Raw genomic sequence first — 26,513 nt, forward strand, 5'->3', positions numbered from 1 at the left:
GCAGATCCTTTGATGCATGATGAGATCCACTGTCCTGTGAGACAAGCAGACAAAATGCTGAGCAGGTTTCTTGGCCCTCTCTAGGATCCTTCTGAATCACAGCACAGTCCAGAAAAAAGTGCCTGACAGTGTTTCTGTTGAAATCAGTACTTGGTGTTCCCTGACCTTTCCCAGAAATGATAGAAGAGGAATGATGTGACATCTTCAAATCTTGAGATGGGAGGGGCAATGCACACCAACACAATTCCCACATACACAAGGTGTTAATCTTTGGTGGGAGCAAACTCTGCTAAGTCAAGCAGTCTTGGACTGTGTGGCTCTAGATTGAGATGCAGAGGAGCATGTGAAGCATTTTCAGTTAAAAAAAAATAAAGGAACCCAGCCTTTAAATCCGTTTCTGATTTAATGAAATGGGATTGTTCTTGCCAAAATTAAATTCATTGTAGAAACCTAAGGTGAGGTGATGCAAGTCAGGGTGGCTTTTGTGACTGTTGCTCTGATTTACTTGAGCTGTGGTTTTCAGCTCACTTGGTGCAGTTTGTGATTGCTTCCAACTAATTGTCATCAGTAAGGGGACAGCCCTCTTTTGGCTCCTGTAGCTGAGGAGGGGATTTACCACTTTATTCCAAATGTTCCTGCTGTGGTGGCTTACTCTGTGTTTATTGTAGGTTTTTGGTGTCCACATGAACAAATGGAAACTGGATAAGAAGCTAGGGTGTGTGTGCCTTTCCCTTTACGGCATCTTCCTGTGTTTCTCCATCATGACAGAATTCAATGTTTTCACTTTTGTGAACTTGCCAATGTGCAGAGATCACTAACCCAGGTGGCAGACTGTCGGGAGGAGCTTCCTTTTTACCTGTGCAATACAAGCCACGGCTGGATTTCCTGGATGCAGTGCACCTCCAAGTCGTGACCTATATCCTGTTCACTGTTCATAGGACCCGTGGCCCCGTCTAGGTTTGCCCTCTCCCTGGCCCCCACAGCCTGGAACAATCCTTCATCGATGTGAAGAGCTTTTTCTCAACATCCATGTGATTTCCTTGCTCAGTTTTTGAACAGTGTGACTGAGACTCAAGATGAACTGGCTGCTAACTGGCGTTAAGCCAGTCAAAACTGGTCTGCTACAATTCCTTCTTTTTTTAAGTTATTTGATGGAAGACTAATTAATTTATGACTTAAGACTATTGCTACAATGCAGGAGAGGGTACGTCGTATGGAGGCTGACTTTCAAGGAGAATAATTTTTTTTTTGGTTGTGGGGAGTGTTTTTTGTTTGTTTTTAGCTTTTAGTTTCGGGTTTGCAGGTTTTTTTTTTGTTTGTTTGGGGGTGGGGGTGTTGCTTTTGTTCTTTTTTTTTTTTTTTTTTACTTCCCAGAGATTAACGTCGTCTCTTGCATCTTCTCCTCCTGAGTGCTGGGTCTCCTATAATAATCCAAAGGCCACAGGGCAGTGTAAAATGGAAATGCAATTCAAGGTACTCAGCATAAGAATGGATAAAAGAAGATTGTCAAGGAAAAAACTGATGACTTTTTACTATAAATAATTAACCTTGTACAGGTTTGTTAAAGAATGCAAGCTAAATGTGGATTCAAAGGGTAAACACTGCTACCATTTTACTATGAATGTTGGAGTTTTATTACTAGGGTGTTTGTTATTTCCAAGCAATAGTTTGATCTCCAGCCCAGAAGGGCTACCAAGGAGGTGGCCTGGTTTTTAATGGTCTGCACATGGAAATGGAAGGTCAGAACTTTCTCTGCTTCATCAGATTTCTTGTTTTGGGGGGATTCAATAGTTCATGTCTTACTTGTTCTGAGAAGGACATAAGTACATGTGAAAACTTTTCTAAATGAGTTACAGACACTGGTTTCTTTAAGAGGAAAGAGGCATATTTTGCACAGACATAGTTACTGAAGTCATAATTTGCCATTCTTTAAAGAATACACTGGACCTGGCCAGATATTTTTCGTCTTAAGCAGTTGAACTTATCTGATAACAGATCATGTGGATTCATCACCTCTCCTTTTGGGAGGGAGGAAGACACAGACAGAGATGGCACATTTTAAAATGTGGAATATCTTCAATGCAGACTCGCTCACAGATCTTAAGTTATTGTGAAGTTTAGCTATTCATTGTTCCAATATCCCTGCTAGATTTTGTATAATTCTGTATTAATATGCAGGCAGATTCCACCCCTGAGAAACACCATCACTGCTTCATTTGTATGTATTGATACTGTGCGTTCTTGCCACTGCAGTTCTTGTATTTACTTTAAGCACTGATCACTTCTGATCCTCTTGTATATGTTCTGCTATGAAATGTATTAAGAGACTACCAGCTAGGTGAATGTTTTTGTCTATGGTACAAACAGTGGCAAATAATGGTAAAGGTACAGCAAACCCTACATAACAGAAAGAAGGAAAAAAACCCAAAACACCAAACCCTAAACTATAGCAGGAAAAGAAAGCACTCCAGTTTAAAAGAAAAAAGAAGAGAGCCATGATGTGTTCACAGATGAAAAGCCTTTTTTTTTTTTCATTTGCACTTTTGGAATTGATTTTTTTCGATCTGATTTTCTTTGGGCAAAATGTGGTAAATGAAAATATTTACACCCTGTGGTTTCCCTTCAGCTGAGCAGCTGGTTTTCTTTGTTTGTTACACCAAACACGGGGAGGCACTGGCAGCTCTTGCACTGTGTGTGGCAGCGAAGTCCTGTGGAAAAAGCCACGTCCCACTGGCCTCGCTCAGGGAACAACGTGTGCCTGTGGATCCCTGGCAAGAAGAAGAAGAAAGGGTCCAGGGACAGACAGCAGAGAGAGTGGATGACATGCCTGCATTGCCAGTTTTCATCCTGGAAAGCAATTGGGATGCTGCTTGTTGAGCTCTGCAGCTGAGGTTTGAGCAGCCTTCTCACAGCTGTGCCCACCTGACATCCTCTTGTGTTAGGAAGCCCACTGTACCTTTCTGTTGCTGGGTTTTTGTTTCTTTTGTTGTTGTTGTTTATGAGATGAATAATAATAATAGCAACCACTAAAATGCCTAAAATACTTCTGTAAATCAAATGATGATTGCAACGATGTGGCACGTGTCACTAAAGCCACCCCACAAACACGCAGCTTCACTTCATAGCAAGATGCAGTTGCTCCTAAGCAGAGTGTGTCCTTGCTGATAAGGGGAAGGAATAAAAGAAGTTTCATATCAGGGCCTATTATTTCTTCTATTTTGAATATTTATACTGCTGCTCCAATGGAGCCAGTTGGATCTATTTCTGCGAAATAGCCATTACCTATCCCATGGCACAAAAACTACACATGTATTTCTTAGGAACTTTTCCTACTGGTGTGCGTTAAATACTGTAGCAATTGTAGTTTTGTGTTGTGTGTAAAACCTGAAATACCTTGCTTTGATACTTGTGTGTGTTGCCAGAATGTTCTGCAAGCAGCTTGTTCTAAGCAGAAGCAAAAGGTACCTTGAACTGCCGTTACCTGTGCCGTAGATGGCTCGATAAGCACATCCTAAAGCAATGCTTTCTGATAGATGTGCTGATGATTTGCAGTGAAATCATCAGGTGCAGGCCTGGTTTGGAACAGAGCAGACCAACTGAGTGTGCCAGGAGAGAGAACGCCTCTCATTCTTGTTAGCACAGTCACAGCCTGTGTGGAAGAGCAAAAAACAGGCAATTTCTGGCGTCCTTCCTGTACGCTGCCTCCAAAAGTGGCATGGGCAGTTCTCTTCCAATGCAGGGCATACTCAGAGCTTTGCTGGGCCTTGCAGAGGACTGAGTCTCCCAGGAGTTCTCTCCTCCCAGGGGGGTTCTCTCTCCCCTCCCGAGGTCAGGCTCTGGAGGACAGCCAGTGCCTGGCTGCAGTGTCCCCGTGGGAGGCTCTGCTTTGACCGGGGCTGCGTGCAGGGCCTCAGGAGCCAGCCAGGCTGGCACAGCCACTGGGGTTGGAAAGAGGAGCTGAGGGACTCTGAGGCTCAGGGTTGGGGGCTGCAGGGAGCCACCAGGGAAGCTGGGTTGTGTTGGGTATTTTTAGCATGACTGTGATTCATTTGCGGTTTTCATCTTCTGAAAGCAAGGGTCACCTTCGCGTCCGAGGCTGCTTTGGTTCTTGGACCAGGCGACTGTTTTTGTTTCCATTCCTAGCAATTTCAGATGATCTTCAGTGAGTATTTCAAAGGGAGATTAAAGAGCCTTTTTCTCCATGGAGAGGCTTCACTGCAGTTCTTACTTTGACTTAAATTTGTGACCCTTGTCTGGCTTCAGATCTGCTTGACATGGATGGCCTTCCTTTGACAGTGGTTCAAAGGCAGAATGACAGGAGAGGGTATGATAAGAGATGGTCTTAAGACATGCTGGGAAAACTGCTTTTGTCCCTACCAAAGGTGAACTTTTTACTTGCCTTTTTTTCTCCCCCCCTTTCTTTTAAATTTTATTTTGCATGTGCTGCGCTTTTTAATAGACTTTTTATGTGATAGGAACACCAATATGAAGTGTGTGCATGGGAGATTTTAATTTGCATAATTTGTTGGTTTTGCTGTGATGCCACTTGCATGCTTAGTTTCCAGATCTCTGTCCTCAGCTGTGTCACTGAAATCAATTGATTAGCTTTGGATTTGTGACGGTGGTGCTCGTGAAGAATGAGGTGCGGGACTGGTTTTTTTCCTTGACAAAACAAATCAGGTAGAACGGCAGTCATGTTTTAGGAAAGACAACATTCAAGGCAGGTGGAGTAACCTGAAGGTAACTTTTAATACCCTGCTGTCAGAACAGGGATTTTTATGTCTTTTCCAATTGATACTTGTGAGATAAAATGTACATTCAGTATTGTTGAATAACTTTTTAGAAAACCATAGCTTTCTGCTGACTGACAAATATTTCTTATATTAAGATTTTTGGAAACCCTAATCCTTTCAATTATAGTTCACAGAGATGCAGTAGTGTGAGGTTTGTCACTTTCAAAGTTACACCACTGGAGCTTTAAACTTGTTTAAAAATATATTTTAAAAATCAATCTCAGTGGACCATGCTTACCTGAATTTAATTCTGCCTTGTACTTTCAAAGTTTTGCTTGATCAGCAGCCACTGCAAGTTAGTCTAAAAGAGACTTAAATCCTGGTAAGAATGTCCCTTTTAGACTGGTACAACTTTAACTGAATCAGTTTAAAGCCATGGTTTTAAGGAAAGCAGTGGAAGTTTGAATATTTGAAAGACCTCAGCCACTTCAGATTTAAGGAGCTGCAGAGTCTGAGTGTGCTGAATGGATGTACCCAGCAGAATGCAGGGCTTAGTTTCAGGAAGGGAGTGTTCAGTATTCAGGGACTTGAGTGAAATCTGACCTTTGTGAAATCAGGGACAGAACCCCTGTGACTGTTGTAGGGTCAGTGCTGTGTTTGTAGCAGTGAGTCCTGGGAGGGTTGGGGACACTGCATTTTTTTGGGTGAGTGGCCTTTTTATTTTCTTACCTGAATAGATAAATGACAATTAATTAATAAGACCAAGCACCTTTAAGGGAATTTACATGAATACTCTGTTACCACTTAGTGGCCTCAAATCTGAAGCACAGTTCCAAAAAGCATCAACTTCTGCCCAAACTGCTTGCACTTGTCTGGCTGAATCTGCAGAATCAAGCTCTGGTGAGGATTTGATCCCTGCCTTTTGGAGAAGTTCCAAAAGGAACTTATTATTTATTTATTCTGGTAAAGCAATAGGGTAAGAAATGGAAGTCTGTTTAGTTGTGCCCTGGGGATGTAAATTGGCTATGAAATTGATTATTTGCTGGCCTGAAACAGTCTGACATCTAGGCCAAGTTATCCAAGTTTGGGTAGAAGCACCCAATTTCAGGAAGGCTTCCAAACAAAGCAGATTGTTTTAAGCAATACATTTAAAATGTATTTATGTAGCAAAAATTATTTTATTGTGGTATTTTTTAGATAGGTTTCTGTTTTCTAATAGACTTGCAGAACAAGTTTGAAACCCCCCAAACCAGAACAACCTGACAGAAATCTTGTCAGTGTAATCTGTCTCTGCCGGGTAGGATTTGAATGGTGCTAAAAGTCAACATGATAATTTTACAGCAGCAATTCAACACAACATTTTTACTGCCAGCTGAGGAAAACCACACCACTGTATGCCTGACCCTGTGAGGATGTTTGTAGCTGCTTACAGATCCTCTCCAGTGCTGAGAATTTGTCACTGAGGTTTTCCATTGGCGTGCCTGACAAGCAGAGCAAACCTTGGTTCCCGGAGGAGCGATGCCTGCTGTGGAACATTTTGTTCTGTCAGGAGAGGAGAGGGCTGCAGGGGCACAGGCCCCTTGGCTACTGGTTACTGCTGCCAGCCTGGGATTACACTTGCCCCTTTTTTCACAGCAGGGCATGTGTTTTCCTGAGGACCAAGTCTTTCCTTAGCTCTGGTCAGGGTTGCTTTTGACTGATAAATGCTGGAGCAGGGGAGGGAACAAGGGCTCCAGAGGAGGATGGTGAGTGGCAGATGCTGTGTCACAGGAGGACTTTGGATGGAGCCTGTATAAATAATTGGGATGTTCCATGAAATCTCTCCCAGAGGCAGATGTATTCCTGTACAGCCAGCTGCCACCCACTTTGCTTCCTTATTTTATCTTGCTCCTTGTGTTGGCAGGATTCAGAATTTTGCTTCCACTTTCTCATGAGCTGTATCCCTCTGGCCCATGTGCTGCTTTCTGTAACACAGAATTAATGCACTGGGCTAGCACAAATAGTGTGCAGGTTTTGATCCAGTAAGCTGATGGGAGAAAATGCAAGGAGATCCTTGCTTGGCACACCAGCCTCTGAGCACCTGACTCCAAACAGCACAAACTGCCTGCCTGGAAAGTGCCTGGAAAGTTCCACTGGGATAATCAGGCACTGCACAGGACATGGGAACACTTCTCACGTGTTTTCAGAGATTCCCTCAAGGGAATTTTGCACCCTGTGCAAAGACATGCATTATACAATAAATATAATTGATCTAATTAAGGGATTTTAGATCTGACCTGGGCCTTTTACACTTTGTGAAACCAGATTATACCATGGGAGTTTTACTGAGGGACTTGGTCACAAGTTTATATAGTTCATTGTCAGGTTTTTAGTGGTTTTTTTTTTTTAATATGAACATAGATTTGTATTCAGGCAAAATACAATATTTATACATTATATATACACTTTACCTAGTAAAGTCTATGTGTTAACTGTTGTTAAATTGAAGCCCCTGTGGTAACCAGCTGTTTCTGCATAGGAATAAATTCTTACCATGGTAAGTGCTAAGATACTATAGGTGTATGAGTACTTAAGACAGTCTTACACATGCCTATTTATAAACTCAAGCAAAGTTTTTATTTGTTTTAGCAAGGTATTGTGAGTGGTGCATGGCAGTTGCCATGCATCTGTGTAACACATCTGTGTACATTGAGTAATATTTCTAATTATTGTTAGTCGTTTTAAAATTCCAGTTCTATTGCTGAATATAAAGTCAGCTTTGGGGGGAGGGAAAAAAAAGAGCATGTGTGAGACGTTGAGGAGGTCAGAAAGTTCTGCACTGCAGTATTTGTGCATTTTATTTATTTATTTATCAAACACAGAGTGCTGAGCCCCTGGTTCAAGAAAATATTTCCCCATGCTGGCAGAAGATTTAGGAACCTCATTTTGGTCCCCTCCTAAAGGTTTCCCTGGATCAGGGGCCAAGCAGACTGAGCTATTTAAAGCATCATTCTGTCCTTTTAAGTGGCCACAAAAAGGGGTGAGACCCTCTCAAATAGTTCTTGTAACTTTTATTAGTAGAGAAGCTGAGAAATGCTGAGAGATCCAAAGATGCTTCTGCAGGTGATCTGTAAGAGTAGAAATATGTAAATAGTAAATACTCCTTGCACTTTTAATACTTGTAATATCACTGTCACGAGGTACCATTTGCAATAACCAAAATCCACATTTCATAATTTACCCACAAGTAGACTTTTTAAAATTATTATTATTATTATTATTATTAGAAGGGTTTTTTTTGTTCCCCCTTTCTCATTAAGGAATTAATCTTCCTTTGACATGTTTTCCCCAATTCTTTTCAACAGTAAGTGATTGGCTCTGGTTAAATGTGAAGATCCCCCTAAACCAGGTGTCATGTGCCAGCTAATGCTTGGGGGAAGCTGGCATTTATTGTCCCAGCTTTATGGCAGGGCTGTTCCCATTTACAGCAGGCAAGGACCTCCCACCCTGAAATCCTGCAGTAAAAATGCTCCCACCACTCACAAACACAGCTCCTCTCCCCTATTTCCACCACACTGCTTTGGTTTCAAGGGTCAGCAGATCTCCAGTGTAGAGGAATCTGTCACATCATCACTGTCAGGGGGGATACAGTAGGGCTTCCTGGGGGAAAACACAACAGCAACAATTTACAGACAATGTATTCAAGGGGACTTTATTTTGCCATCTTTTAAAGATGTGGGGCAATTTTAGATCAGGAAAGAAATAAATGGAAGATAAGGCCTGATTGTACCAAGTACAGCCCTCAGTCTTTCATGAAGGTTTGTAATAATGGTCAAGTTTTGCATAGTGTGAGCTCCCACATTCTGTCAAGCATAGAGCTCAGCTGAGTTTTTCATCCTTGGTTCTCAGAAACAACCTTTTCCTCTCATGTTTCTCACTGCAGTCAGGACCTCTGAGCATAACATGCATTTCTGTATCATGGAACTGCCTTGCGAAATTGCTTATAGGTGAAGTGAGCAAGCGCACAGATTGAACCACAACAGGTTTTTGAAAGAAGCCAAAGCAAGCATGTTTGTGTAGTAATTTCATTCTGATTTTTTTTATTATTTTTTTGTAATGGATGCCAGGAGCAAAGGACACAGTGAGAATCTGTAATCATGCAGCACCAGTGGAGAGCAAGTGCAGGCGAAAATAGTATGGCATCGCAAAAAGTTGTCTGCAGTTCACATACTGGGGTCACATTTATGTGGAGATTTTCCTGGATGCTACTTGAGCTTTGCAACCCTTGGTCTTTGGTCAGGACAGGTGAGAAGTATTTTGTCCCTTTCTGAGGGAGAAGGGAAAGAGATGCCCTACCCAGTATCTCCAACTCTTCCCCTGGCTGCACGGGTGTGCCAGTCACAGTCTGTGCACCTGAGAGTTCTCTGGTGTGCAGTGAAGATTTAGGGGTGAATTCTAGTTAGCACTCCCTTGAGGAGCAGTGTGATTGACTTCACTGTCCCCCCTTGTAAAGCTGGGAATCCCTGCTATGCAGGCAGTATTGTGTGAGATTACTGATGGAATGTTACCTTCATCCTTGCATCCAGTCTTTGCTTTCAGGACTGAAGCACTGCTCAGAAGATGTTTGTAACAGTTTGGGAGATTTGTTTGGGGTTTTTTTAATTTTTTTTACTGTCTGTCAAAGTCCTGTGCAATATGAAGCCTCCTGGCAAGGTCTGTCAGTGGTTTGGGTGTTCCTCTTGCTGGTGCATTCATCAGAGCTCCAGCCAGTAGGATGTGTGGGAGGGTGGGAGTGCCACTTCTCCTGGGTGTGTGACAAGTGGAAGGGGCACTTCTGCCAAGCACTCCAGCACCGGCCTGGCAATGGGAGTTGAGACTCAGGTAAATCAGGATTCCAGAGAACAAAAAGGTGAGCAGACAGACCTGTTAACCCTCTAGTACGCTGTGCAACTTTTAGCCCCTTCCAGTGTTTTTTTCCAAGCCAAACCCAAACTGCTGTGTGTACAGGGCTGCCAAGCCAAAGGCAGCCAAGCTCAGCACCCACAGTCAGCCTGGCATCACCAAGGCATGTGGGGACAGCCCCAGGGCCAGCACTCCATCCTGGGGGGGAGTGGGGTGTTTAAATCATTTCAGGGCCCAGGAGTCAGCTGAGATCTGATAATTTCACAGAGCTATAACTGAAAATTTGGGTTTATACTGAAGTTTGTTGCTGAAGTCTTAGGCTGCTGAACTTGATCCCTGCTGTGGCTTGTTCTAAAACACAGGGCTGAGAGTGTGCCAGTCTCTGAATCGTGGGTGTGGAGAGGTCTCTGCTTTGTGATACAGTCACAGCATCCAAGCTGCAGGAAGCACAGCAATAAAAGTGACTGGTAGGAGCACTTTCTGTTTGATTGGGGAATCAAATGACACTGTCTGGGTCCCTTATCTCTGGGCAATTCTGTGATGCTTCTAATCATAAGGAAGAAAATGTAGGTGGAACTGAGTGCAAATGTACATCTAATGTATGTTCATTTACAACCAGCCAGAAAGCAAAACAAGCAGTGGTTTCTAGTAATATAATTCTACTCAAAATAGCTTTCTGTTAAGCCAGCTTGAAAGTGTTAAAATGGTGGAGCCACAGACAAAACATTTGTTACCTTTTGAAATTAGTTGCAATGGTTTTGTCATACTTGTACAAGTGTTATAAGGTCAGCCTTTCTGTATGTTTTACAACTTACTGTAGAGTAGTCTTCTATGCATAGCTGTTCCACTTGCCTGTGTAAGTTACAAATCTAACAGAAATGAAAGCATGCATTTTTCTCTGTTTGCTGGTAACCTATGAAATTAGAAACTTGTATTTCTGTGTTTTTAATGTGTTATACTATAAACAAAATTCACAGCACTATTGTCTATGGAATATCAAAAAGTTTTATCAGAATGAATTACTTTAAATGTTTTGTCAGTTGATTTAATAATGTGTCAGACATCTACACTAAGACAATATAACGTTTATCAATAAAAATATCCTCTCTTTGTACCAACTTAACATTTCAGGGTGTGCTTGGACATAGGACTAGAGCACCCCTTTGGGTTCCAATCCCAATGATTTGTTAATTTTTGGCTTAATTTTGAGAGTACTTTATACCCCTTGCTTGACCTAAGCACTGGATTAGGGAGTGAAGGAAGAAGAAAAGAGAGTTTTTATACTTTGCATTACCTGTGCCACTGAATGTGTGTTTGCTGTAAAGGTGTGTGCACCACAGCAGCTCCTTTAGAAGTCATCCAGTACATGCTTCAGCTAAATTCAGTTTCATCGTTTCCTGAGGAATCCAAAGTAATCTGAAGGAAAGGCTTGAGATCCTGGCATGTAACTGGGTCTGGCTGCCTCACCTTAACCACCTTTATTTGTGTCTGTGTGACATCTGCTGACAAAAGGATCTGTTTGTTCTGAAGTGCACCCCATGTCTCCAAGAAGCAGTGCTGTGTCTCAGGCAGGTTATTTGCACATCCACAGCTCATTCCAGGTGCAGAAGAGTCCTGCAGTGCAGAAAAGGCACACGTGCTGATCCTACACTCTGTCCACGAGTGCAGGGATGAGGTGCAGCTTTTGATGTTAATGCAGAAAATGGCTTTGATCAGTTGCCAGCCCAGTGGTTGTCTTGAAAAAATTTTCCATTGGTGTGATAGTTTGCTTTGCAACCCAAAGCATATGTTGGAATCCATACAGATGCTCCATCTCTCTAGATGTTTCCCCGTGACTGGTTTTCTGGTTCAAGGATAATCTTGTTTCTTGTCACAGTTTAGTGCAGCTCCAGTTGGCTGTTGGTCTCTGAAGGTGCTCTCACTCCCTGCCCTGTGCCATGGTGATCTGCCACATGTGCATCTTTTTGATTCTGCCTTGCGTGCCTCACTTCAGAAAATTTTTATGTGGCTTACGGCCTGGAAAGTTAGAAATTGGTTTTCAGAGATCAGGCAAGTATTTGAATTTCTAACCACTTTCATTAAAATTAGGAAAATCAGAGTGTGAAGGCAAGCCATCATTGCTTTCAATGGAGTAGATATGGATGAACATGTATTCATATTCATGTGTTCACTTCTGCTTCTTTAGAAGCTGTTCCAGTGTTGCATTTACAGTTATTCTTCAACCATCACAAACCCTGATTAAGCAAAGATGTGAATTCTTATTGCAGAACAACAACAAAAAAAAAGAAGCATCAGAGCAAAAGTACAAACTGGTTAAAAGAAAACTAACCCTCCTCTCCCACATGACTACCTTAAATGCAAAACTAGAGCACAAATCTGGTTATATTTTTTCCCTTTGGAGGTCACTTCTAGCTTGCCTGACTTGTGTCTTTGCCACCCCAGAAGCTATTTGCTTTGAAATAATACTTGCAGAGGTAAGAGATCTGTTCTCTGTAAATTGCAGATAAAAATCTCCCTCCAGGCTCTGCCCACTTGATTTTGACCTGTTTCTTCCAACAGAAAGAGTTGGGAGAAACTGCATGCTGGGCAGGTCGTGGGGCTGCTTGGCATCCCAAAGCAATTGGATTTTACACTGCAGGAAGGCTGGGGCATTTCCATACAGCCCTGTGCACACCTCCAAGCTCCAGGTGAGACTTCCCACCTGAGGCTTCTCCCCACCTTTGCACGGGCATGCCAGGACATGGACATCCTAGACATGCTAACCACACCCTGGAAAACAAGGCCTTTAGTTGTTAGAGCTGTTAGTGCCAAAATCCAATTGTTCTGCTGCCTAAAGCTGGGCAGCCTGCGTGTTGCTGCTGGGCTGCACAGCTCCTGGAAGTGCAGCTCCCAGTCCCTGGTGCTGGGAGATGGATGCACAGGGGTGCTCCCAGCACACTGTGCTTGCTGGGAAGCTGAAGCAGAGGCAAGGAGTGGCCATGCCTTGGGGAGAGCAGTGTGGAGACACTGGCACTTGGGGTGAGCTGCAGGTATGTTGGTTTTGTGCGGTTTCCCTCCCTGCCGCAGCAGTGATCAGCCCTCGGGGCACAGCTGAGCTCCTGCCCACTTCCCGTCCAGCTGCCTTGAGCAGGCTGCAGCATTCAGAGAGGGAGAGGAGGAGGAGGCTGATCTTCAGCCTCTGACTGTGGGGAACAAACAGCACTCTCTTTACAGTGCCAAGCAAATAGCTAGAGAAGAGTAGCACAGAATAAACAAGAACAATTGAAGGCCACAGCCTGGAGAGAGCAGGTGCAGTGAAACTACTTCAAACTGTGCACACGAGAAGATTTTACAAGTGAGCATTTTAAAAATAACCAGGGAAAAGAAAAAGTGGCATAATTAATATATCAGCTGCAGTGCAAATGTCTCAAACAAGTAACATTTTAAAAAGAGAACTCTGCTTTGTGTGTGAACTTAAATCAACACTTGTCCTGCCTGAAATCCTTTTGTGCTGACTGCAGGGAGAGCTTGGATTTTAGAAGTGTATTTTCTAATGTTGCAGAGCAATGCCATCTAGGGCATAGAGCCTTACAGTTACCAACAGGAATGCTATTCATCCTTAGTGACAGAGCTTCCTGGATTGAATATTTATAACTGGTTCATCACATCTGCATTAGGCCTGTTGAAATTTGCTCACTTTCAATATCTGTTTCCAGTTTTCTGGACTATGCTCAGTTGTCAGATATTAGTGGATTGTCTTGTCTCAACTGGAACATAATGAATTTCTGGATATATCTTATTTCCTCCTTAAATCCTCTTGTTAGCTTTCATCTGTGCAGCTCAGCAGGGATTACTGATGGTCTCTCTAATCTTCAGCTACTCGAGGAATCCACTGAGGCTGTGATTAGAGCCACAGTACACTTGGGCAGCAGATTAAAATATTAAACCTAACAGGCCAGATCTTGTCATCCTTACTCAAAGCTATTTACTGTGTTGCTGAGGTTGTCCTGTTCATACCAAGCTGCCTCTAGAGTGCTGGTCTGTGTTAGCTGAACACACCCCAAGAACTGGCCTGTCCTCACTCCTGGCTGATGCAGCTCTCTCCAGGCTGAAGATGAAGTGCCAAATACAAGGTAACAATCTGCTGGGTTTTGTCAAGTAATGGTTAATGAACTTGGACTCACAGGTAGTACATTTTAGGTACCATCTCTTCTTCTTGTTTCCTGCCATTTGAATTCATGCTGCTTGGCCTTTCTAGGGAATGGTAGCAATATTTAGTGGCACTTTAGACAAATACTGTTTGGCTCTGCAATGGGTTTTGTTCTGTATACACAAATTTGCTCCCCATTAGAGAAGAGCAAGCGCTTCAGCTCACAAACCAGTCTCAGGACATTCTTCAACCTCCCAAGGGTGCACACCAGGTTCTAGACCAGCCAGCTTCTGCCTGCATCTGTGAGAGTTACATTTGCAGCTGATGATCCTCAAGTTACTGGTTGGGTATGAGTTTGTTGTTTTTACAAACAGCTCCAAACCAAAGGCAAAATCCTTGACTACAATTTGAAAGCATACTGGGAAATGTTAGTACTTTCACTAATAAACACAAGAGCTTTTAATGTAGCTGCAGGAATTCTTTCCCCTCCCCTGGAATACTGGCATTCTTGTTGCTATCTGAGCATAGAGGAAGCCTGATTCTCCTCCAGGTTCGTAGTGGTCTGGTTTGGCTGCCAAGAGGTAACAAAGCAAATGCCTGCTGCAGCCTTAGAACAGTATTGTGTGTGGGCACTCCAAGTCTGGGGAAGGATTAGATATTAGCAGTATTAATTAAGAATCATAAAGTACATTAGTAATTAAATTTTTGTAGGGTCTAGTTAAACAGTGCACTGTCAAAACATGGTGCTGAAGGGACAAATAATTGGTTCATCACAGTTCTCCCTAATGATCTGTTGTCCCATAAATTGGTATGGTGTATGGCACTCCTTACTGTAACTGGAGATCTAGAGCACAGATGACTTTATTTAGAAAACAATTCTAAAGCCAGGCTAAAACCACTGTCTTTTTCCCTCTTCAGTGTAAAGATAAAAGGATGAATCACAATCATTACTTTCCTGCAAGTTAAGACAGCAGTGAGAGAAATACTGGAAATATCAGCCTGGTTTTTTTGAAGGTGATGAGAGCATGCTGTTTTTTGCCAGGATTCCATCCACCACAGTGAAGGCAGAGGTTGGTTTATTCAGTAGCTGGTACTTCCAAATCCAAAGTTGGATCAACTCAAGTTGCTGTGCTTCAGTGGTGGGTCATACACAGAATCAGGGATGCTGAACTGAGGTGCACTGAGGAAGTCCTTACCCAAACACAGGTCCTACCACTGCTTCTCTCCTACCCACACCGTGCCGCCCAAAAAAAGGATACATGTTCAGCAGTGGGATCAGAATATGGCTCAGATCATCCCCAAGTTCCTGAGGATTATTCCCAGCTAGTGTCTGGCAGTCATCATCTCCCTTGACAGAGGTCTCATCATTGCTGCCATGTTACTTTGGCTTGGATTATAGAGAAAGGAAGAGCTTTGGGCAGATACACATCTGGAATGAGCTTTCACTGGCAGCTGGAGGCTCATTATTGCACCTCCCTTCTTGCTGCCTGAGCTGGTGAGGTTGCTGGTGAGGAGATGGATCAGATGCCATGGCCCTCACCTCTTCCTTTCACAGTGCTCAGAGACGTGTGTGGTGTTTCTGTGTTGCTCTGACTCTGCAGGGGCTTTCTGAGAAACTTGGGCTTCTCCTGCACACCTTCTCTGGGAACTGAGATGTCCAAGTGTTTGCACATCCCTGTTTAAGTATACATTGTGTTTGAATACTGTTGTCAAAAAAAGATCTTGAAATTAAAAGAGAGGGAAGGTACAAAGTGCATGCTGCTGAGCTGGAAATACAGTTATGCAGCTTTTCCACTTTTTCATTTCCTGGCTGGTCAGGAAGTTTAGCTGTTGTCAGTTCTCTCATCAGAACCCCACCATGGAGATCTGTATTGATGTGAGGGAGTGTTGGAAAGCTGTTGGCCAGATCTACCTTCATGGGACAAGGCTGAGAGAAAGGGAGGAGGTGGAACAAGGAGAGATTCTGCATCACTGTACATTGCAGGGCAACAGAACAGAGCACAGAACAACTCAGGATCCCAATACTAGCCTAGATACCAAATCTAGGCTTGCAGAAAAACTAGTTGGCTCAGTTCTGTGGGGTTTTGTTAACTTCTTGGTCAGTGGGGTTTTTAGTGGCTTATTTTCTTTGTATGTGTGTAATTATGTTCCCTTTGATATGTTCAGTGTATGAAAAAGTAATCAGGAAAACTTAAGCAGAACATCTCGGACTGTTTTGCTCTTAAGCAGTTTTTGCTGTGCCTCCTTCATGCAGTTTGATTCCCATCTCCCTCCTCTCTTGCTATAAGGAACAGCTGAGTGCAAATCAGAACAAGAAATCCAGCTTGAAGCCAAAAATATAATACACATAATGCTGCCAAGGGCCAGATTTGGAATGCACTGAAGTAATAGCTATCACATGCTATGAAATGAAACACACATCATGTTTTCAGGTGAGAAAAGGTCACTCTGAAGTCATTGGTGGACATGACCTGGTTGTGGAGGCTGGGGTGGATGCACCTCCATGGCTGGGAGATGGCACAGTTGTTCCTGTGGTGCAGCAGCAACTTGTTCAGCTCACAGGAGAGAGATCCAAGCGACTGCTCTGTCTTTTCCTGGGCTGTGGTTTCTCTTCTCACTCCTGCAGAGCTCACAGCAGTGTGACAGGCGTCTAGGGCAGGAGCCAGAGCAAGAGGAAAGTGTCTGATGCAGGAATCTTGGCTGCCATGAGAGAAGCTAGCCAAAGGAATTAACAGTTTCTGCTCCTTGTTGCAGCTGCCACCATGTGACAAGAGATTAGCAAGTCTGTGTTCTTTCCCTGTGGCATCTTCTCAGGACACTGGAGATCCATCCTGGTAACACAGCTTTCATTTGAATTTGGGACATGAGTTTTATAGCTGAAGTACATACTGCCCTGGCCCAGTCAACCCCAAATTCCATAGGAAATCTTCCCTCACCTCTCCATGGTTTATAACACAGCAGAGCAGCAGCTTGGGGAAGGCTGGATGCCAGTCTTGTCCAGACTAGTCAGGTGCTCAGGGCCATCCCACCTTAAATCCTTCTGCCCACAAATTGGTCTCTGACCCACACCCATATGATGGGAAATACAGTCCAGCTGTTCAGGGCTTGGAAAAATAAAAAAACTGCTGTTCTGCAGGCTTTCTGTATGCACAGGAAACCATGCCAAGCCCATCTCACAGCTGGATTTAGGGGAGGGGTCTCAGGGATAAATAAGAAACACAAGCCATGAAATTTCACGCTGTATCTCAGATTCTTCAAAGGCAGAGGCTTTTCCAGTGAATTTTTCCAGGCCTTGGAGCTCAGTTCTGCTCCAGTCTGGTGGAGCTGGCTATGCCCTAACCTGCCTCTTGCTTACTGCTCTTGTTTTCCACTGTGGCCCGCAGTTCACCTCACTGCTCTCAAATGTTTGGTGGGGAGAGGGGAGCGGCAGTGTCTCCCCTTCTCTCTATGAAAGGGTAGCCAAAGGCTCTGATGGCTCTACCAAACCAGATACTACAAAGCTGGACTTCAGTGTTCTAGGCTCCTGAATAAACACCAGCAGCTCCCATTGGACTGAAAAGCCAGTCACAATATAGTTAGTAATAAGTGCATTTTAATGTCCCAGTTCTGTGTGGTATTCATGCAGGTGGAGCCATTGCCAGTGACCTTGCAGAAGTCACCACTGCTGCCACAGCTGTCAAGCAGGACTGCTCCAGCTCATGCCAGAGTTCACGTCTCTCTCAAAAGTCAGCTGTAAATTGCATGGAGGCTGCAGCAACAGGAGCTGCTCAGCGGGCCAACCAGGGCCTGAAGATAAATGGGAGTTTTCATGGAAGCCATGGATTAATAGTAAAATCACCCTCTTGGACATGAGACAGCATCCCTTTGTCCTGCCTCCTCAAAGCTAGGTAAGCATCCACCTTTCATTTTAATGGTCTCGATTTTGGAATTGTTTATACCCCCTTTAAGCAGATTTTGCCACTGCGGTGTGTCTATGAACGTGTATGAATGTGTTTGTAACCAGGCTTAACACGGCAGGTGCTCCTCACTGTGGTCACTGGCATTCTTAATGGGCACTGCTGGCAGCTGCCAGAATGGAAGGGAAATGTTGCTCTCATTGTTTTGTTACTGAGATAACTTGCACTGAAACGCAGCCTGGAACGAGCTGTGGAAAATACACAGCCTAACAGCATCGAGGCTGCGAATGATCTTAACCAGTTTCTTCCGTCCAAGTTGGAGAACTGCGCCCATCGCCCGCGTCCTGATGACTTGGAGATGCCTGTGTCTGCCCCACGAGCTCCGTGCCCGGGCTGTCCCCGGTGCCCTGGGGGGGCTCTGCCCCGCCCGGCTCCGTGCCCGGCGTGTCCCCGGTGCCCTGGGGGGCTCTGCCCCGCCCGGCTCCATGCCCGGGCTGTTCCCGGTGCCCTGAGGGGCTCTGCCCGCCCGGCTCCGTGCCCGGCGTGTCCCCGGTGCCCTGAGGGGCTCTGCCCCGCCCGGCTCCGTGCCCGGGCTGTCCCCTGTGCCCTGAGGGGCTCTGCCCGCCCGACTCCGTGCCCGGCGTGTCCCCTGTGCCCTGGGGGGCTCTGCCCCGCCCGGCTCCGTGCCCGGGCTGTCCCCGTTGCCCTGAGGGGCTCTGCCCGCCCGACTCCGTGCCCGGCGTGTCCCCTGTGCCCTGGGGGGCTCTGCCCCGCCCGGCTCCGTGCCCGGCGTGTCCCCGGTGCCCTGAGGGGCTCTGCCCGGCCCGGATCCGTGCCCGGCGTGTCCCCTGTGCCCTGAGGGGCTCTGCCCCGCCCGGCTCCGTGCCCGGGCTGTCCCCTGTGCCCTGAGGGGCTCTGCCCCGCCCGGCTCCGTGCCCGGCGTGTCCCCTGTGCCCTGAGGGGCTCTGCCCGCCCGGCTCCGTGCCCGGCGTGTCCCCGGTGCCCTGGGGGGCTCTGCCCGGCCCGGCGAGGGAGGAGCGCGTTGCGGGAGCGGCGCATGCGCAGGGGCCGGGCCCGGGGCGGCGGAGCGGCGGCGCAGAGCCGGCCCATCCCCGCGCCTCCGCCCGGCCCGGCCGGCCGGGGCGGCTCCGACTGCGCTGCCCGGCGCTGCCGCCGACGCGCGGGAGGCGAGGTGAGGCGAAGCGAGGTGAGGGAAGGGCGCCGGGACGTGCGGGGGTCGCGGCCGTCCGTGCTGTTGGCGGGGCCCGATCGAAACCACCCCCACGAAAGCGCCGCGGGAGCGGGCGGGACGGGCCCAGCCGAGCGCCGGCAGCCGCGGGTGCCGCGGGGCAGCGTTGTCCTCGCTTTGCTCTCACCAGGCTCTGCCCCTTTCCCAGCCAAGGGCGGCTGGGTCGGGCCGGTTCCTGCGGTCCCGGGGCTGGGCACCTTGCTAGTATCCGTCCCGCCGCCTCCCTGTCCCCTCGGGTGTCCCGGGCTCGGTTGAGGGCAGCGCGGTGCGGTGCGGTCCCGCGGTGCGGTGCGGTCCCGCGGTGCGGCCCCGGCCCTGGCAGCTCCCGCCGTGGGCAGGAGTCCAGCCCCTGCTCCACGAGGAGTCCTCAGTGCGGGCATCTGAAACGTGGGCTCCTAAAACGCAGGAATGCGGTGTGTGTCTGGCTCCGTCCTCCGCTGAAGTGTTTCCTTGTAAATATTGCGTCAAATGTTTGGTTTAGATCGCGCAGGTGTGGTTTGGTAGATGCAGAAAAGCAGACCGGTGTGTTATCCTCTGTGAGCTCGTCTTCCCATCTTTTCAGGCTACTCTCCTCTCATTTGTTTTATTTGCTGATTTCCCAAAGTGTAACTCTTAATCGTATTTCATGAATGCTTCTTATTAAATAAGGAAGGTCTTTATGTGCCTTTGCCAGCCCAGCTGAGTTGATGAGGAGTGAGCAGAGCAGAATTTCCACCAGGTATTTCCGTGACAGCAGAAGCCCCAGGGGATGAGCAGGACAGTGGTGGCCGGAGCCCTTTCTCTCTCCCTTTCTCAGAGGATAGCTTGGGGTTACAGGTGAGGAACTGGTTGGGTGAGTGGAGTTCTGGTACCTGAAGAGGTGTGTGCTTGCTAGGTGGGGACTGGAAGGCTCGTGGGGCAGTGCTTGGAGAGGAAAGGGCTCAACAGCTGTGACGCTGCTGCTCCACAGCAGCTCTGTGTTCAATTCAGCCATGTCTGCACCGGTTCCATGAGTAATTCTGTGTTTTGTTGTGGTAAAAGTATGCCAGTATAGCCATACAACCAAGCCCTTGACTTTCCTCAGGCTAGATCTATATTAAGGTTCATTAGCTTCCGATCTGTTTAGCTCCAAAAATACCAGTTTATTCCTTGGGGCTTGACTATTTAATTAGTTCAGCAAGAGGAAGTGGAATGAGGCTGTGCTGGCCCAGGGTCTGTTGGCAGCCCTTGCTGCTGGCACAGCTGGATGCAGTGTCTTGGAGAGGGCTCTTGTGGGTGAACTGTGGTGGATGACTCTGTCACTCCCAGCCAGCTCAGTGTCCCTCACTGCAGCTCTAGGAAGTAGTTGTGGTGTCTGTGTCCCCTCCTCCCTCCCAGCCTTGCTGAGGCATTTGGTGGGTGGGCAGCTGGACAGGTGCTCTGCTGTGTGGCTGACAGGAGGGCTGGCTCCTGTTGCTCTTGCTGTAGAAGACTAGCTCTTCTACTTAACTATTGGGGCATTTTTGAGGTGTTTTTAAAGCTAGTTCAAGCAGTGGCTACTGAGAGACTGAATGACCAGTAGGGTGACTGAATTTTTTTCAGAAGGGACCTACTGCCTTGAAAAGAAAAGAACAGAGCTGTTACTATAGCAGTTAAAGAGCTGCTGGTGAGAATAACGTGAGGCAATTCATCTCCCATCAGCAGCAGGGGATTGATGGAGTACTGTATCAAGTAGATATGGACTCAGGTCTTAACATCTCACAAAACCACAGCCACAGTTCACTGTTTCTGTAGGATCACTAAGAGACTCTATCAGGAGGAAAAAGGAATTAAACAGTAAAATCGTGCTCTTACCCTGCAGACATGGTGACTTCAAACATCAGTGGAGCAACACACAGAAAACTGGTTCTGTGGTCAAATGTATTGCAGGCTCTGTGGTTGTGTAGCTCCTGCCTGTGGCTGTAATAAATATTTGGCATACCATACAGATCTCAAGAGTAAGAGGTTTAAGAGTAAGAGAGTAAGAGGCTTTACATACCTCCAATATGCAATTGGAGTTTTCTCAAGATGTGTCTCAAAAAAACTCTCTAAAATTCCTTAGTGAAGAGTTGCTGTGGAGACAATGCTAGGCAGAGTCAAGCCTGCCAGTTACCTTTTTTTTTGTTTGAGTCACTTACCACCCAATCAGCAATGCCTATCAGGAGAGGGGTTGGAAGTGTGGCTGAATATTCAGTACCCTGTGTTTCCTTGAATCCCTGTGTAGCACAACACAGAGATGTTTTAGTATTAATTGGATGGATATGAGTCTCTAGTTTTCTAATACATCTCTTACTTCAGAACACTGAAAAATAAATTTCTCCTGACACATTAATTGCTACATCAGTACACTTAATGCAATGCTGTTAGCCTGTGTTTTCTCATGGAGCACATTACTGGCAGCTGCAAAGGAGGTCATGGATGCATCTTTGCATTTATGGTGCTTGTGATCCAGAGTAGGGCTGCAGTGGACATTAGTGGTACTGATACTCTACCACCTGCAGTCAGCCAGTGCTGAGGTGCTCTGGTTCACCTTACCATGAGTATTGAGGAGTCCTGAGCACTTGCAGCTGGAGCAGGACAAGGAGGAAGAGCTGTCAGGGACATGGAATTTTCTTTGTCTCAGCTGCCGTGAGCCATGACATGGTTTGTTTGTGGAAGGGCAGCTGCTGCTGCTGCTTTGCATTCTTGGCTGCAGAGTCTGAAGTGTGTACATGATGTGATCCTGTTTTTGGTCTGAGCCCTGTGTGATCCTTACCTGGCAGGGGAGACATGCTGTGCTATAACCCAGCCTGTGTTAATTTGGCTTCAAGGACCTTTTTGTAGGTATACCAAGGCAAACACATGCAGTTGTTTCTCTGCCTCCTTGTTCTAGAAGGCTGCTGCAGAAATGGAAGGTGGTGAAGGACCTGTAGGCACACCACAGCAGTCCATGGTTGCCTCCACACTGGGCATTCTGCCCCAAACAGCATCCCCTGTCCCAGCTGGGGATGGGACTGGTGAGACAGAGGCAGAGGTTTGTGCAGTGCAGAAGCACAGGTCCTTTTGTCATTTGGGTGTTGTGCTGCTGGGAAAAGTGTGTGTAAAGTGCACTCTGCTGCTCTGTGCCCAAGAGTCTCTGCATGGAAGTGTTTGTAGCTGCCTCTTTCAGCTGCCTCAAGTTTTCAGGCAAAACAAAAAGCGTAACAGTGTAGCACAGCATTCCCAGGTTCTCTCATGCTTGTGAAGTCCATGTTTTATGAGGATCATTCTTTAGTCAAAGGAGGGTGGGCCTGGTTCTCCTCTGCTGACAGTATGTTTTATCCTTGATTAACTTCATTGCTTCTGAATTTGTGCTGTTGTGAATGCTGAATCAGGCCCAAGAGCTTGGCTTTATCCATGTAACTTTTAGTTGCCTTATGTAGATTTTATGAGCCTGCATACCTAGAACCCATTGTTTACTTTTTAAAGTAAAATTGAAGATTTTGCTGGATGGCTAAAGTCGTGTTTCTGCCTTGCAATGAGCAGAGTGAAACTACACATAACAGAAAAGAAATTGTGGAGCTGCAGTCATGTTCTGTCATTAGGTTTGTTTTGGTTTTTGGGAAATTTTGATCTAAACAATTAACTCAGTTGAAAATTGCTGCACATTAATGCTGTACTGTTTCCTTTGGAGCTGGTAAGGATTCTACCATCAGCATAAATATGGGAGAGGAGTATGAAGATCTCGCCATGATAGAGTGAAAATAGCAAAAGGAAGTTCCTGGAGTCCTACCAGTCCTCTGGCAGGAATAACAGTATTTTGTAGTATGTAATTGTCATTATACTGTTTGGTACTAGTGCACCCATTTGTGTTGGGTGTTGTGTGAGAAAACAGGTAATGATGCTGCACAGGGGAGGATTCTGGTCTGTGAACACTGTGTATAATGTGAGGGTAGGGTGAGAAAATGACATTTTTCCTCCTGATCTTGGAGCAGGATTTTCGAGACAGCCTTGTTAATGAGTATTCTTGGAAGATGTCTTATCTATAACTTGTCTTTGAAGAGTAAAAGCCCTGCTTTGCACATAAGCAGGTGCTGCCTTTCTGAGTCTTGAGAAGTCTGAAAGCACTGGATCATTTTGTATGGTATTCAGAAACAAAAGGACAAATCTTTTGCTGCAAATTGCTGTTGCTCCTTTACAACTGGCAGAGCACCGAAGATTGACTCTGGTGAGAGATGTTAAGTCACCTCCCCAGTCTCGTGTATACATGCTTAGATGCAGACACAACCCTTTTCTGAGGGACTCTACTAAAAAAAAAACCCCAAAACTATTCTTTTTCCTCACTCCACCAGCTCCAGAATGTGAATGTCATCTGGCCAGATGCCCAGAACTAAATACAGTGCTCTAAACAAGGTCTCACAAGTGGTTTGTACAGGAAAAGAAAGAGACCACAATAGCCAGATACTTTTTTGACTTTTAAATGGCTCTTTTGCACTTTTTTTTTTTTTGTATCAAAAATGATGTTTTTGGCTTCTACTTTGTATTTGCTAAATAGAAATCTGTGCTTTCCAGGAATTAACTCCAGGGCTCCTCAGTGCTGGCTTTGTTGAAACATACATGCTTGCAACATGAAAACAACCCAGAACCTTACTGGTTTTGCTTTCATGCTTGATGTGTGTTGCATATGCTGACATTCCCTTCTTAACTTGACTGTGGATCTGTAGCCTTGTCTTCCTCTAAATCTAAATCCTTTGTTTAGTATTTTCTCCTAATGGATGATGATTTTTGAATGCATGCCAAGGCATGTCTTTAAATGTATTTGAGAGTGAATGTTTGGAAAGCAAGGGGAGCATTAACTTGGCTCCCTGGTTCAGGTGAGTTCTTGGAGCTGTGGAGCACAGGGGATGGAAGAAGGCAGATCTGAGTGAGTGTCAGAGCAGCACAGGGAGCCAGTGCCCAGAGAAATGCTGTTTACAAGTACCCTTTTTTATCTTGCTGCCCTGCAGGTACTCAGTGCAAAAGCCAGATCCTGTGGCATGGGTGGTTTCTCCTGTGTGGAGCAGTGGATGGAATTCCAAGCTGTTGTGTTCCAGCCCAGCCTGTGTGCCTGAGCCAGTGTGGCAAGGTGCTGCTGTGTACTCCAGCTTTATGAGCCTTGTGATAATTTAACCTCAGGAATTAAAAAAGGCCTGGGGATGCCTGCTGCCAGTTTTGGGTCTGGCTTGTGTGGGAGACTGTTCAACGTCTTTTGCAAAGAAGTTAAGTTTTTTAGCTGATTTTTTTTTTTTTAAATGCAGCCACAAACCAAAACCATAACCTTCAGAAAGATAAACATGCATCCTCGTGCCAGCTGGGGCCTTGGCAGGCTTTATGCTGCATAACTTGCTGAGACTGTAATTTTTTTCAAAAAGCAGTTAGATATTGGCAGCTATGAAATGTCAGCCCCCAGTAAATGTTGTAATAAGCTATTTTAGCTACAGCTGGGGATTTAAAAAAGAATAATTTACTCACAGCATTCTTGGTAGTTAAGGCAAGAATAAAAATCAGACTTTGGACACACTGAATAGCTCAGGAGAAGGAAGCAGGGTTCTTGTGGTGTGTTTGCTAAGGACCACAACTGTCTGGATGCATGACTAGGAACCTTTAGGGTACTCTAGGTTATTTAAGTTGTGCATGCACCTGTGCCACAGCATATCCCTAAATTTTTACTTTGGTTTTACTAGATTTATCTAGATACAGCTGTTAAAATGATGGTTGTTTTGGAAGTTTATGACAATTCAGTTCTGGGAGGTGGAAGTAGAAAATGTGCTGGGGACTTGAACTTGATTGACTTAAATAGTAGGTGCATATCAAAACTCATCCTGAAGTGTTTCTCTGAATGTGTGTTAGAGCTGGGAATTGCTAGTGAAGTCTTTGGAAACTGGAACTTTAGGAAATGATATTTGAGGAGTTAGGTAGAAAGGCACAGTTCTAACTTGCGTTGGTGTTCTTAATTTATGTACTATATCCTCTACAAACTGTAGTGCTTGGAATTTTTAGCAGAGGGAAAAATGAGTTCACCATCAAGCCAGCAGCTGTCTTTCCTTTGGACAGTTCAAAGTTTCTGTTTAGTGGTTCCATAAAAATTCTTGGTTCATGTTTGTTACACTGATAGATGCATAGCTCCTCCACTTTGGCAGGAAGCCCTACATAGATATTTTCAGCATCTGTTTTGCAGTATGTCTCTTTAAATGTTCACCTTTATTGCAAATTTTTTGCTAGAATATAATGATCTGCCAAAGTAAATACTTGGTTTGTTATAGTGCAGGTTCATTTTTTGATGTTTATATGGAAAACATTTTTTTAATCCTTTGGTATTTCATGAATGCTTGGGCATATGTTAGCTATCACTTATGGTGATGCACCATGATAGCTATGGTGTATTTCCATGTGGTTTACAACAGCTCTGGAAGCCAGAGAAATGTTTTAGCTGGATCCTGTGTGATTTGATCCTTGCTGGGGTGGTGTACTCTCTGGGCAGACACACTGGGCACCTTCCTGGGCTGCTGGTGGCCTTCTGTTTGCCATGCCATAGAGAACCATGGCTTTCACCACTCCACAGTGAGCCAGAGGGGGCAGCTGCTTTTTGTCTCCTTTTTAGTATGGCACCCTGAGAGTTATGTCTAAATTCAGCCTTTTAATTAAGGTTTATTCAGGGCAAGGAGTGCATAATAGTGTGGCAGTTCCACTGATGCTCTGTGTGTTGCTTTTCATTGTTTTATGTGTTCTAAGAACATATGGAGTTGTTTTTCAGTAGTTACGACCAATATTCTGATTGTGACTAGAAGAATGTTAGCTCATATAATCTCAATAATGTTCCTCCTGCATCACAGGAGTACAGAATGTAAAACTAAGGAAGTCTTGGGGTTAGCTGGGTAGTATGTTTAACTGAGGATTGCTGGATTGAGACCATAACTTGGAAGCAGTGAATTGAAGAAGGTAGTCTCAATATCAAGGTTGTTTCATACCACCTTTTCCTTCACAAAGGCCTGTGTTCATCAGTTTGGTTAAAAGTGCTGCTAGGAGGCAATGCACCAGTCATGATGAGAAGACTCTTGGGGTTTGTGTTTCTGGGCCTTCCAGTTCACACATGCAGGTGGGTGTTGTGTCCCTGCACAGTTCTGTCCATGGGGATATTTCCTTTGCTGCATAGGATCAGATTGTAATGCTGGTTACAGGCATTTGCCCTGGGTTGAGGCAGGGCATGACCTTGGGCCCAACAGAATGACAAAGCAGCCTTTATTTTGCTAGTGGAAGCCTTCCTTTGGAACATTTTGCTGCAACTTGGTGCATTAGAAGGAAAAGAAATTTAAGGAAGATAGATTGTAGGTTCAGCTTTGCCAGTAAGCTTTCCATCCAGCAAAATGTTTGTACAGTATATATCTAATTTTAGCTATGAACGGTCCATCCGTTTTTCTCTGTTCATGCTTTTCCTGGTTGATGCATTTTCTTAAAGTAGCACTAATTCAGGCCAGCAGACTGTGTTTAACTCTGAAAACTAGGGAGAGGTCTAGACAAAGATGAAACGTCAGAATTTGTCACTCACAGGTTGGATACGTGGTCTCTGACATCTTTATCTCTGACATCTGTGTCTCTGACATAGTACACACTTTTTTAGTCTGAAGGTACAA

The 26,513-nt window shown here is 45.3% G+C and overlaps 2 protein-coding genes across 3 annotated transcripts in view; both read left to right on the top strand.

The window, feature by feature from the left end:
- Positions 1-10,732, top strand: part of SLC24A3 (solute carrier family 24 member 3) — a 111,530-nt gene extending 100,798 nt beyond the window's left edge. For both annotated transcript variants that reach the window (XM_036380519.2, XM_036380520.2), the window contains exon 17: positions 669-10,732. In XM_036380519.2, the coding sequence (XP_036236412.1) occupies positions 669-818 (150 nt within the window). In that variant the 3' untranslated portion in view covers positions 819-10,732. The remainder of the gene's footprint in view (positions 1-668) is intronic.
- Positions 10,733-18,737: 8,005 nt separating this feature from the next.
- The window catches only part of RIN2 (Ras and Rab interactor 2), a 64,012-nt gene continuing 56,236 nt past the window's right edge, over positions 18,738-26,513 (top strand). Inside the window, 1 exon segment of the mRNA XM_054514354.1 lies at positions 18,738-18,846. The gene's annotated coding sequence lies outside the window, so the exon portion shown is untranslated.

The sequence above is a fragment of the Molothrus ater genome, chromosome 3, assembly GCF_012460135.2.
Source record: "Molothrus ater isolate BHLD 08-10-18 breed brown headed cowbird chromosome 3, BPBGC_Mater_1.1, whole genome shotgun sequence".
Classification (NCBI taxonomy): Eukaryota; Metazoa; Chordata; class Aves; order Passeriformes; family Icteridae; genus Molothrus; species Molothrus ater.